Source organism: Hirundo rustica, chromosome 3, assembly GCF_015227805.2.
Source record: "Hirundo rustica isolate bHirRus1 chromosome 3, bHirRus1.pri.v3, whole genome shotgun sequence".
NCBI classification, from domain to species: domain Eukaryota; kingdom Metazoa; phylum Chordata; class Aves; order Passeriformes; family Hirundinidae; genus Hirundo; species Hirundo rustica.
The window spans coordinates 61537430-61551780 of record NC_053452.1 but is presented as its reverse complement, the minus strand read 5'-3'; the positions used below and the strand labels follow the sequence as shown (position 1 = coordinate 61551780).

The window sequence follows — 14351 nt, the reverse complement described above, 5'->3', positions numbered from 1 at the left end:
AACTTGTACTAAATAAGGTTCCAACACATTAGGAAAACTGTTTACTTCTTGCTCATCATGTTTATAGTTCTTGAACCAGTCACATATTTGTGACTGTAATGCCTTATTCAACAAAAAAGACACAATAATGCCGTTGAAAGGAAAAGCCTTTCTAATATTTATTTTGAGAAAATATTTCTGTGGTAACAAAAGAGGTTGCTTTCGAATCAAGGGCAAGTCAGGATATAATTTTTAGCATAAAACTATGCTGAGAGCAGGTTCCCTTCTTCCCTTTTTTCCCTCTCACATTTGTATTCAGTACACTGATAAAATTCTTCTTACTGTGTACTGCTCACCTGGGGCAGCGATTGGGTTTGAAGCACTGGTGAGTGTTCATAAAGGAAAGGGTGGAAAGCATGACCTGTCTGAAGGAATCTATCTGTTCACCAGTGCACCAGAATGAAGACTCTGGGTGGGTTGAGATACATCTTAAGAGTCACTGGCTGGTTCTATGAGGATAAATTGTTTGCTTGGTGTAGGATGGGAATATGCTTTTTAAATGTGTGCTAAGTAAATGCTTTGAGAGAGTAAAAGACATTAAACTAAAATGGAAATATGACAGTAAGGAACATCACTGGGGATATAGAATCACTGTGAACAGTTCTCAAGTAAAATAAGCTGGAGGCTGTACATTCTTCATTCTTGAATACAGTAGGTAAGCAGCAATTAAAATGGAAAATTGTAGCAAATACTATAATAACTGGTGCAATGATGAAATGCATCAAGGGGATTTAAATGACTGCAACCTGTAGTCATAATCAGTTTTTGGTAGATAAGAGAAGGGCCTGGAGAAGCTGCTTTATAATATAGCATTTGTTATTTCAGGAAAGAAAGAAGTATTGTTGCATTTTGTGTATTTTTCAAAATTTCCATTTTGATATCTTTGCCCTCGTGTGTCTCAGTCAATAGTTTAAAATGAAATATTATTATTGCTTGTAGAGTTTACTTTTGGGTTTGAATCTTCAAGAATTCTTTTAAAATATTATTTCATGGCAATCCTATGTCATATGTTAGTGAGAAATATAAGAAAGAGAAACCTAGGATCAATAATAAAACAAACTGATGAAGATGCCTCTCGGTTTTGTAACTGAAAGGCAATAATTCTAAAACGGAACTTTTCCATCTGTGATCAATTCATCCTAATAATAGCTAAACTTGACTATTGCTGATATTGCAGTTTTCCATACAGAAGCAAAGGTCCAACCATTTAAAATAACACTGTATTCCAGTAATTAAGGCTTTCTCCATGAATTGGTACTCTTGTTTCAAGTTCTAATAACTAGATTTTAACAAAAGCCATTTTACTTGGCTCTCAAGCCTGCAAGAACTGACAGATTTGGAACCTGGCAGAGTTTTGTGACTCAGTCTTCAGGGGATGCTATCTTTTTTTCCCCTATTTCCTCTTAATGTACAATATAATCCAAATAACAGATGTTTATTTTTGCTGAAAAATTCCACATACATTTTAGGATAAGTAGGATCCAGACATCTTGATCTTTATTCAGGTTTTTTACTACTTTGTTCAGCAAGCAGTCCCACTGTCTTCCATGAAATTATTTTTAAAACTTAAATGCTGTTAATAGGAGTGAAAATGACTAGAGGCCATTCCTAGGATTCCAAGTGTTTTAAGGGTCTGGTTCATGCTTTTGCGTGCATTTATTTTTGTGCAGTTTTGAAGGACTGCTAGGCTAGGAAAATCTAACTGGTGAAACTCATATTTCAAGATGACTCATCCTCTAGGGTGCATTTTCAAAGCTGAAAGACAGGACAGAAACTGATAATATGCAGAGAGAAAACAGTGAATAACAGCTTCATCAAATAAAGCCCCATTCCAGGAAGACCTATGAAGCCATAGACCAAAACCAAAAGATGTCCTTCTTCTGAAATATCAGTTAATTATAGCAAAAACAAGAGACAGACCTGAAACATCTACCCTAAACTGAAATGTAGTTAGACTGTTGACATAATGTACTTTACATGTGCACTACAGCAGCCTCATCAAAAATAACCAGTGGGGGGACACTGAGAGAAATTTACGTGCTGTGTAACGCAGGGAGAGCTGAGCTCTCACAAGGGCTGTAAATGAAAGAAGGCGTGGGGCCAAATCAAGTACACGGACTAACTGAATCAACAAGTGTGAAAGATGGAAGAATGTATGACAGGCAGCAGTCTCCTGCCTTCCTCTCTCACGTGGGGTCTGAGGTCTCTTGATAAGTGGTGTGCTGAGGTTATCTGTACCTCTGTGTCCTGTATAAGAATGGGGCGAACTGGGCTGGTGACGGTAGAGTTTTCAATAACTGCCTAGAAAGGAAGAGCAGGAGAAGGGATGGTTCTTGTTGGGCAACTAACAACAACAACAAAAACGGACGGAATGGGCAATGGAGGAGAGACTATGGATTTAAATTAGTATTTAGGAGCTCCATACTGAGACATGTAATTGAATTTGAGCTTGCTGAGAATTGATTCGTGAGATACGAGTTACTGAAGCTTTCAAATGAGGTGGGCTCACTTCATAGACTTGCCTGTGTCTATAGCCAGCTATTTTCATCTGGAAGGAACAAAAGTTTCTCTGTTCCAGATTGTCCAGTTAGGATGCACTGACCCAGATTACAAGAGTTTGTGTCCTGCTGTGCTGTGGGGCTTGATGGTAGCTGTTTGAGAGGAGAATAACTCAGAAATTTGAGAATCAGCTGAGCCAAAGGCATCAAAACCCATGGAGCATATCACTTTGAGGTAGTAACAGAAATTTCATGCACTGAAATTCTGTGTGTAATTAGGACAGATCAAGGAGGTGACAGTTGGTATGATGTGCTACAGGAAATCAAAGAGGCTTCAAGGTTAGAGTAGAGAGATTGAATTTCACCTTTGTAAAGATTAACAGATAATATAATTTAAAACTCCTGTAGGTGGCTGCTTCTTCAAATAGCCAGTTAGAGAAGCCATAAAAAGGAGAAGCACCTCTGGATTTATGTATGAGGGACTGTTTTAAAACTCTTCTCCTGAAGGGCAGTCAAATTCAAAGCTCTTGAAGGAATAAGAAAGTCTCCCTGAAAAACAACTTAAACAAAATAAGGAAATCTATAAAATGAAAATAAAAGTGAACAATCCAAGACTTCTAATGGCAAGCTTAGGGTTTATGGACTGCATATTACACATTCAGAGAAGATGCATTTCTCTGGTTCAAAATTATTCAAGCAATGCAATTAAGCTAGCAAAAACAACAACAAAAAAGATACATCTGTTTAAACAACAGAAAGAAACTCACTGAAAATCAGAAGTTATTTCTTACTGAGGATAATAGAAAAGAATATAAATTGTGACAGATTGTTCCTTAAAATATGTGTATTTATTATCAAGAGTATGACTTTCTGTCATACACTTAATAACAAATCCACATATTTTAAGGAACAATTTGCTAAATACTTAGATGTTGCTAAGAGGCAGTTTTTCAGATAATTCAGAGTCAGACAAACGGCTAGAGATTCAAATGCAAGTAGGAGTTAAATATGGTTTAGTTGTAATCAAGTTATAAATGGACATCTCAAGAAAGAAAGGGACACAGCAAAAAAAGTGATATTAATTCTTTTTAACAGTGAGTAGAATAATTCAGGGAATTTCCCACTTGTGAGTCTTCTTTCATGGGGACAAGCCAGAAAAACTGCCTCAAACAGAAGTGTCGGGTTTAAAGCAAGCTGATAAATGCAAAATCAAAACTTGTCAGGCTTATAGCCTATTTATCCATGGCTTCAGGATGAATCGAGTAGTTGAAAATTGAGCTGCTTGAGGCATTAAATGTAACTTATAGTATTTTTTAAAATAGATATTAATGTTAAATAGACACTGTTTATCCAAAAGAAGGACAGGGTGTTCCAGGAAACTAGAATCCGAAGATCTGGTTTCTGTTCCACAGAAAACACTAGAACTACAATAAAGGATTTATACCATTTCTGAAATGTGGCAAAAATGGCTAAACTCAAGACTAGGGGCTTTATATAGAAGACAGTCTGCCTTATGAATCTGCTTGAAGGATTAAATGAATATGTGAACAAAGGCTCACTTGATTAATATTGTATTTTGACTTTCAAAAGGTTTTGACAAGATCTTTTACCAAAATCCACAAAATAAAGTGTAACAGAATAAGGAGAAAAAGGTTTTTTCATGGCTTAGCACTTGGTTAAAAGGATAAATGGACCATTTTCACAGTGATGATCAATATGAACTGTTGGAAATATTCATATTTAACCTGAAGAAGGGATGAGTAGGAAGGTGACAAAGTTAGCAAGTACAAAATCTTTCAGCATAGAAAAATGAAAGAGCTGCAAAATGTTCAGAAGGATCTCAAGATAGTCAGTGGCCGGGTTGTAATATAAATGAAGAATTTTTGTAGCAATTACAGAATAGAACATTGAGAAAAGTAGTTCTGCTTGTATAGTGATTACTTTGATTTCTGAATTAGGTGCTATCAGTTGTGAAACAGCTCTTGGAATTACCATGAACTGTGCCTCAGGTCTGCTAACTCAGTTCTGTCTCGGCAGTAGTCAAGAGCATCAACAGGGCCTTAGGAAATACTACTGTTGAAGTAGTATATTGAAATCACAGATGGCACAGATAAAGTGAATGGTTACTTGCTCTTTTCTATGATATGACAATTAGATGGCAATAAATAGAGATTTAACACATATCAGTGTTTTCTTTCACACTATACAAGGCTAAATATGAAATTCCCTGCTAGGGAGCCTTATGGATTCTGAAAGTAAAAGCACGTTGCAAGGCCTTTAGATGAATTAATGGAAGAGAAGGTTTTCAGGAACTTTTAGATGTGAGGAAGTAAGGATGTTTGATGTTCAAGATTTCTAATATGCAGATTTCTGGAAACTCAAAAATCAAATCACTGTATACTTGCTCTATTCTTACATTGTTCATTTTAGCCTCTCTCAGATGACTCTGAGTTATAGATCGTAGTGTGAGCAACAAACACCCCCTTATGTTAAACCTACCAAAGGTGTTGCTTTGAGCACTCTAACGTGCATATCTGGCAATAATAATGACAAATGAACTATATCTCATGTTTTCTCCCTCTTCCCATAGATTTGTTGCCTGGTTTCTGTCACTGCAAGACTGGCTATGCAGGAGAAAGCTGCAACCGATGTGCCTTGGGTTATACAGGATATCCTGAGTGCCTGCCCTGCAACTGCTCCCTTGAGGGCAGTGAAAATGATGACCCCTGCATCGGTCCCTGCATCTGCAAGGTATGGATGTCAAATTCTTCTGAGCCATAGAAAGATACTAATGATACTGAAAGATTGCATTAGTGCTCTTTTATTATGCCAGAGTATTCCACTCTTCTACCTAAATGTGTCAGTATCTATGTTAGCCACTTCTCACAGAACTCTTGTTTTTAATCCAACAAAATCCTACATGTGTTGTGTCATCTCAGAACTCTTCTGCAATCAACATATTTACCTAGGAGCCTGCTGCCAGTCATTCAAGTCCTTAGAAATCTGTAATGAAGGGTTGCTTACAAAGCCTGTGAATTGTTTGTTTCAAATTCCATCCTCATCTACTCAGAAACTATATGTTTACATTATTGTGGATTCTAAATCTAACCTGTAAATGTGATTTCGAAAAGAGAAAATGAAGTAAACAGATGATCTATTAAAACAAGAAAGTTGCCTTTTAGGAGTAGTCATTAGGAATACATGACATTCTTTCCTGCCTTGGGATGGTTATTTAGAAATCTCTAACATATTTAAAAAAACAAAATCTATCCTTTCTGGAGGATGACTTTCTTAATTTCTGAGAAAAAAAAAAAAAAAAAAAAAAAAAAAAAGAGGGTTTTTCTCTGTGTGCCATGGGGTATCTCCCTCAAACTACATCTTGATATTATATGGAAAGGAAGAACATTTTAAACCACATGCATCCACTTATAAAATACCTAGCTATCAGAAAGGCTTTCGAAATGGTTGTGCTTTCTAAGTCACAGTCTAGTAAGTGACCATGAATATGCCCAAAGGACAGCTCACTGTACTGTGGGTCAATTTTTCTGTACTGTACTTGTGGGAATTCCCTTCCAAAATTTAGTTAACAGAATCAGTCACAAATGAGAATTTAAAAATACTTATATGACATTCTTAAGTACATGAATGTACGAAAAATGCTTCTGTCTTGTGCTGTGGACACACACAAAGCTCTGGTTTGACAGCTGCATAGCACTGAAATCTACTCAGAGAATTAACCTTATCCTCACTTTATGTAACAGCCATGTGCTCTCTGTCAGAAATAAAATCATCCGTATCACATTTCTTATTACTTAGCCATCAAGTCCAGAAGATCATAAGAGGGTGATTTTGCTATGTTCTGGCTTGGAATGGAGCTCTGATGAAGATATATTATGCTAAATACTAGATAAATACTGCTTAATGATTCTTATGATGTTATTCATGCAAAGCAAAACTGACCTGTCAGTTCACGCAGACCAAAATTAACAAATATGAAATAGAAATAACTATTCCTATCCCTGAGAGGTTTCATTATATGCACTTTTCACTCAGTGTTCATCTTTTGTCTTCTTTGTGCTCCACCAATCCCTTTTTAGAGTGCTTGTGGGAGAAAAATGATACATTTTGTAGATAGCTGAGATACAGATACATACACATTTAATTTCACTAGAAATCTTCAAATTCAAATGAAAGCAGAATATAGTCAAAGGGATACTGAAATCATCAGATTAGTTATGCTACATATGAAGAATAAAGTAGGATGTCTGGTTAATAGCAGGTCTTAGGAAAATGCTTCTCTTCTTTTGATCACATCTTTCAATTACCTATGATGACCTGTAAATTTGCTAGATAGTTTTCTTGTGAAGGAAATCACTGAAAAGCAGTCCTAACTGTAAGCAGCAAAATGCAACAAAGTGGGCATTAGGTTGTTATCTTTACACATTAACTAGAGTAAATTAAAATACAGAAAGGAGGAGGGCAATGATACATTCCTTTTTTCACAAAATATTGCAGCTTTATGAAGGCATGTGGTCAAAGTCTCATCTTTGGTTAGCTTACTACTGCACTGAAAAGTATTGAGAACTACATGGGCTTGCAGAAACATTGTTTTATTTTTCTGAGGGATAGGCTAGATCTCTTTTCCAATTTTGAGTTTTATTTATCTATTATTCACTGAATTTGCTGCCTGCTCAATGGAGTTCTACAGGTTTTACTCCCAGATGACATTTGTGACTGCAGAGTGGGCAACTTTGCATTTAGACACGTTTGGTTTGCAGCTCTCTTTTTTATTTTCCTCTTCCCACTCAGTACACACTAAGCACATCAACACAGTATGAAACTTTTGGGACCAGCGTTCGTAATTGTAGTTTCTTAATGGGTGAGAGTATTTCTCTGCCCAGATGTTGCTCACATTATTATTCACATGAAGCATGAGTAACCAGTTGATTTTAACATACCTGTGGTGGTAATGTGCATTGATTAATCCCAAGATTTCTGGTGAAAGTGTAAAAACACCAGTCTTGAGATTAAGGAGGTGTTGAAGTTAAATGTAATTGACTTGTAATCCAGAGTTTTATTAAAGATATTTGTGGTTTGTTTAATAGGCTGTATGATATTATTGAAGAGGAGCATAGAGCACAGCAGTAGACAGAGCAAGGATACTTCAGTACACATATTGTTACTGTATTATTACTGGTGAAAACATTATTACATTTCCATTGTATCTCCCTTTTTGCAGGTTGTTGCCCCTTCCTGCACACTGTCTCTATTTTCTCTTAATTCATGTGTGCTATTCTTTCTCCCCATACCTCTACCTGCTTTGCCCTGTTTCTGCTGGGTTTGCTACACCTTCACCAGGAGGCTATCAAATGGCTTTCAGTGGCTTCTGAGCTGTGTATTTATGCTGTCCTAGACTACACAATGTGGGCAGGGTTTTTATAATGTGTTTGTTCTCAGCTGATGTAGAGCCAACAGTTCAGTCCAGTGCATTCCACAGAGCATTGTCTCCAGAGTTAAAGAGCTGTGCATAATCCCTCTGAGAGGGGAAGAATTTTCGGAGCTCTGTGGGGGAAAATACTGGATTAGTAAACCAGCACCATATCATGAGCCGCCTGCAACACAATCTGTGTAGAAAACCTAGCTTTAATTCTGCCTATAGGACAAATTGATTTATAGTGTAAGTTAGTAGGATTTAATGCACAATGTAAGCTTTTTATGAAAAATACAGTTACAAAATGCTAACTTTAGAACAGCTCATGTACGTTTAGTGCATGTCTTCCTGGAGGGGAAGAGTTTTCAAACCTGGCTGCATGGCTGGCAAACACATGTAGTTATGGAAAGAAGAAGTACAACCTGTTTAGCACTTGTATTTATCCTGAATTCAGGTATTAAGGACAGATCTCTGAAAAACTGATACTCTGAGGGATACGTACGACTACTGCCATGTTCCTGTAGTTCGCATCAGCTGGGTGTGTGTGGGTTTTGTCAGCCCTACCTACATACTACAGTTGTTGAGGTCATAACATTGGGCATACTTCCTTCCCCTCTAAGACTCAAGTGTAAAGGATATAAACTAGATTATTACCTCAAATTAAGTATGTCCATTCATAGAGATGAAAATTGACAATTCTTTCAATGTCCAAATTCCATGCCCTGTTATTTATATGCATACACCTAGCACCTTTTACTGTGTAAAGGATTTGCTTCTAACATTCACAAATAAGGAAGTCTCTCCTATAAATGTCTTTAGAGTCCTCCTGAAGAATAAAAAGCCAGTGATCTCTAATTCTCATCTATGACAACTGAAGTACTACTCTAATGTGCCTTTCCAGGAACATGTTGAAGGAGAAAACTGTGACCGCTGCAAACCAGGTTTCTTCAATCTTCAGCAAAATAATCCTGAAGGCTGTGAGGAATGTTTCTGCTCTGGGAAAACAAACATCTGCAGACAGTCTCCCTTTACTTACAGAAATGTAAGAAAAATCTTACCGTACAGTACATGCCATTGCTTTGTGGTTTTTGTACTGTCACTAACAATTGTTACTAGGTTTTTTCTTATTATAAAATCATGCATGTTCTTATGGGTCCCTTTCAACTGGAGCTATTAATAAAATGAATATAATTTTATTATATTTTTCATTTTTCCAGAAGAAAATGCTTGTAAGCTTTGTCTCTCTTCTTTGTGAGAAAGTTCTGAAATAGAGCAATTAGAACAGTGAAAAGCACAAAAGAAACTATAACAATAAAAAATGAAGTCATACGCATAAACGCAGTCCTGTAATGTGCATACATAACCACTCCTGAGTTAAATGCACCATATCCATAGGGCAACCACTTTTCCAGGTAATTATTAAATTTCTAGATCTGAGGTAATTAAGAATTTGGAAACACTCACTGTACAACACACAGCTAAGTAAGATAAAGAAATGCCTTGCAGGGGGCATTTTGAATGCACTTGTTTTGTGTGCTGCATTCCTAGGAAAGGATGTGAGAGGGAAATGAACCTACTGTTCTTATTGGTACTTTAGAAAAATATCTTTAGCCTGCAAATATACTCTAAACTGTAAGTTAGTTCTCAAAACTCAGACACTGATGTGACTGACATGGATGTTTGCTATATATTCATGTCTGTAGACTGAGTCTGGGAAATGTGTTCCAGGTCTACTAGATCTTTATTTTGGCCGTATTGTTATACTGGACGTCTGCAAGTAACATATGCCTAATGTTCTCATTTACATGCCAGCAACTGGGAAATTTTCCATTCCATGATTGAGCTTGTTTATTGTTCCACTTGTATCTGGGCTCTGGAAGCCATCTTTGTACAAGCAGTGTGCTCTTCTCTGATGATTCATTTCTAGTTATAGGATTTCAAAAATTCAAGTCCTGGTGCTTTCTAGCACCATAAAGTTATGAAAGTATACAAAGTATATTTGCCTTGTAAGTAGTAAGGTTTTAGAATTGAAAATTATCATAAATTATGCTGAAAATGTATAACCATTTGTCAGCCCATCTTCTGTACAATCTGTGACTGATATTATTTACTGAAAACTTGCAAAATATTTGTAGATAATCTTGCACATATGTTTGTGTGATGGAATTTCCTTCTTGCTCTGGACCATGAAGAACAGAGTGCAAATACTTGCAGTTATTTCAAACTAAGTAGTTATAATTCCCAGTCATATACAATAAAAAATGCTTGCTGTTATTACTCTGTTGTCCTTGGTGCCCACACTGCTATTAAACCTAATCAGTTTTTTTTAAAAAATTGAAGAATGGGAGGTTGTGCCTATAGAAGCAATCAGTGTCCTGATACTTATTGTAATGTGGGGGTTATTTATTTATTTTCCTATTATTTTAGATAGAAGATATGAATGGATGGTATCTGACTGACTTACCAGGTCTCATCAGAGTTATTCCCACGCAAAAGAGGTTTGATGGCCATCAGCAGCTTAGCATCAGCAACGTGGCTGCGCAAAAAGTACTGCCGCAGATCTACTATTGGAGCGCACCCGGTCCTTATTTGGGCAACAAAGTAAGTGCAGGTGGTATGTGCCTAAACACTAATTTGTTTTATTGAGAAGAAAAGGTAAGGCTTTGAAAGGGGTTGGAACTGAAGGAGGTTAAAATTGGTTTGCTATTTGACCGGCAAAATTGCAAGCAGAAAGGAATCACCTGTGTGGAGTATCCTTGTGAAGCATAAAGTTAGGTAGACAAAATTACCCAAGGATCTTTAACCTTGAGCCCTCCTTGGTCTCCTGCTGTGAGGTGTTAGAGAAGTCCAGCTAGTTCATAGCATTGTTTTTTGAATGAACTAGCTGGTGTGTGGTTCAGCTTGGCCTGTTCTTTTCTCACATTGTCCTCTTTCAAAACCAGTTCCCTCATCTGCTTTTCAGAGATGCAGGCTGTGTATCAGATGTTCTGGGGGTGTGTTGCAAAACTTTAATGCTTGTCAGGAAACTTGTGTGTGTGGAGAGCTCTCTACCCTGAAACTCAGAAAATGCTGTTGTGAGTTTTGTGACAGCTCTAATGCACGTATTTAAGCCTGCATCTATCTAAGCGTACATGTACACGCATATTCACACCCCACAAGTTAATACCAAATCCAAAATAGTTTCATGAAAATCTCTTTTTTTTTTTGCAGAGGTTAGAATTGAAGACTGAATGAGTCTTAAATGTGGAGAAAGCTTAACAGCTTTCAATTTTCTGTAGCCCTTATAATGCTAAAACTTATCAGAAATGCTAACACTGATGTATTTAGACCCATTTTCCTCTGTAGTCTCTTCAGGCTAGTCAACTTCTTATTTATTTATTTCTTCCTGTTGGCTGAAAATCAACATGACAGAAGGTAAGTGAGCACATTGAAACTAAATAGCATCATTCCAAAGAATTGGGCATCCTGTTCATGGCCTATAAATTGTTAAAGAGAGTCAGGCTCACTTAACTGGGCAAGGGCGAGTTTCTTTTATACTATTGCATGTCTGGTGAACTTACCCTGAAATATGAACTGATACTTTTACTGACAGAATTTCATCTTGCTTCTAGCCAGTGAGCGAAATAATGGTAGGAATATGCACACTTTATTTGAATGTGGAAGATATTTTTTCAGTGTAATTTGGAGGTCCTTTGTGGTTACTGTCAGATATCGCTGTATGAATGAAGCAATTTGCCTTAATAACTGAACCATATAAATTTTTGATACTACAATAACACTGAAAGCACTCAAATTACCACAGTACATCTTAACTGTCATGTTGCATCACATAAACTGTAGTCATAATGACATGCCTAGGCCAGATGATTTATGCTATGGAAATGGAAATGGAAATAGAATATTGAGAGTCCTTATTTGTAAACTCAATAAAGCATTTCTCTAAGTGGCTGAAACTGAATAAAACCAAATAGCTGAATCTAGATGAAAAGCATCCTTACTTGAGAATAATTGCTAGCTATAGAGTAATTGGTATGTAAAAGCATGCAAACTCTTCAAGAATTTTTGTCTTAAGAAACATAGAAAAAAAATTTAAAAATCTTTTATCAAGATGTACACTTCTCTTGTAATTTATAAATCTTGTGTCACAGAAAGCTATCTCTCCTTTATATTGCTACAATTATTGCTCTTAAATAATATTCCCCAAAATAAAATTGAATAAAGAGAGGTAGTAACCCTCCTGCATTTCAAATATAGCTCAGAGACCTTATATCAAATAATTCTTTTAATATGAAGTTGGCATGTCCTGCGTGTGCCTCCACAATGTTGATTGACATATGTGTGCTATCTGCTTGCTTTACATCTATCTCCATCTTTCTCTTGGAGGAAAAGAACATTATAAATAGGATGCCCCTGTGCAACTTTCAGCTTTTTCTTTTTCATCTAAATCTGGGTGACACTAGGCTGTGTGATACTGGTCTTTTACTGTGTCTCGAAGGAGACATTCTAAATAACAAGAGGCTGTAGATGGTACAGGATTCTTGTTCATGTCAGAGTGGGACAAAAACGTAAGCAAATTACTTTAATATTACCAAGCCCTTTTAGTCTTCTAAATATGTGTGCTGCTACTAGAACTTAAACTTTGTTTTATAAATTCAGATTATTTTTTTTAAATATATGATATGCATTTGAACTGAGATATTGAACAATGTTTTTGATGCAGAATACGTTTGGGAGTAATCTGGAGGAATTTAATTTCTGGAAATAAAATAGCTAGTGGATAATTTGAGAGAATGGATTTAAAATGGCTAGTATTAAGGTTTTACTAGATATCATAAAGCAGTTTATATTCTTGCCTGCCTACCTTCTCATAACCTACTGAACTAAGGAATGCAGCAATCCTGAGGATGTGCACTGTGCTAGACCTTCTAGTATCTGAAGAATTGCATTATTCTAGAAACTCTAATTACATTTTAGATATTGAAAACCCCATTTTCTTTGAGTTATCAGTTTCTTAATTTGTTGTGACAATGGATCTGTATGTTTCTTTTAAGCATGTGTCCACACTAAAATATTTTACAAATTTGTCTGAAAGTGTTATGAGTTATAGTATGATAACATTTGATCAGAGCACTGAAAAGAAAGCATAAATTTAAAAATTAGATACCAAACTCAGCAGGATAATGTGAAATGCTTGTTTCTTTAAAGTTAGTGCAGAAGGGTTGGGGGTGTGTGGTATTTTGGAAGTCTAACATTACATATATACTCTGCCTCTTTGTTACATCATCAAAAAGCAATTTGATAATTTGTATGATGAGGAGAAGCTCCTTATAATTAGATAAAAGTAAACATGTTATTCAACATATCTAAATGTCTGACACCCCTCCTTACCTCTCCATGACACAAACATGAGAGGTGGTTGAGGCCACTTGAAATTCCATGAGGAAACTTTCATCCTTGGGTACATGCTTTATTTTTTTCCTTAGCTGCAAGTTTTATCATCCTTTCTTTGCCAAGGGCCAGCTTTAATGTGAAGGTGGAGATTTACCTTGCCTTTTTCAGATAACTAGGGCACTGCCTTTGGTCAGCTGTTGCAGGTTAATTCAGTCCTTAGGTGGAGTTCATCTTAGAATTCAAATCTCTGGGCATTGTTAGGTCTCAACGCACAGTACGTAATACATCCCCTGCCACTCTTCCATCTGGGTTTTGAGCAGACACTAATGTTGCCATTACTCAAACTTTAAACAACATGATGGAAATCCTAAACCACTTTTTCTCCAAACCACTGTATGCATACTGACAGACTTGGATTGAGATGTTTCTTGAATCCATCCCTGTTTTACAGGAACCATTTAAATTCGTTGTACAGCATGATCCCATTCACTGTAAGTAAGGTTAATGTAAGCTGATCCTTCATGAAGTCAGAGTATATTGAAAATTAAAGCAAAAGATGTTTGAATGTTAAGCTTTGTTATCAATTGGAAAAATTCTTGGACATCATGTTTGTCAACTCCGTAGACCTAAAGCAGCCATGTGACAGATATTGTTCTTTCTCTGACTTCTAGATAAAACCAAGACAGCAGCTGAAAATTTTATTTAGATTTTGTATATACAGAATAGGAAGGAGACTTTTTGACCCTGTTCCTTCATTTATTTTCCTTTATGTTGTAATTAGCTATTTGCTAATAACCTATTTGCTGACTTCACAAAGTCATTGTTTGAATCCAGAAATGAAGATGCTGTAATAAGCCTGTAGTCAACTCATACAAATTTTTGAAATCTGACAGCCTTTTAAAAGTACTTCACTTGTGGAAAACTAGATTGGGATAGAATGAGCAGTTTGTTTTGTGACATATTGTGTATTGCAGACTGCCTAGAATACCTCA

The 14351-nt window shown here is 36.3% G+C and overlaps 1 protein-coding gene across 4 annotated transcripts in view; it reads left to right on the top strand.

Moving 5' to 3' along the window:
* Positions 1-14351, top strand: part of LAMA2 (laminin subunit alpha 2) — a 346441-nt gene that overhangs the window by 139580 nt on the left and 192510 nt on the right. For all 4 annotated transcript variants that reach the window (XM_058420096.1, XM_058420095.1, XM_040060645.2 and 1 more), the window contains exons 10-12: positions 5128-5288; positions 8870-9010; positions 10396-10569. In XM_058420096.1, the coding sequence (XP_058276079.1) occupies positions 5128-5288; positions 8870-9010; positions 10396-10569 (476 nt within the window). The remainder of the gene's footprint in view (positions 1-5127; positions 5289-8869; positions 9011-10395; positions 10570-14351) is intronic.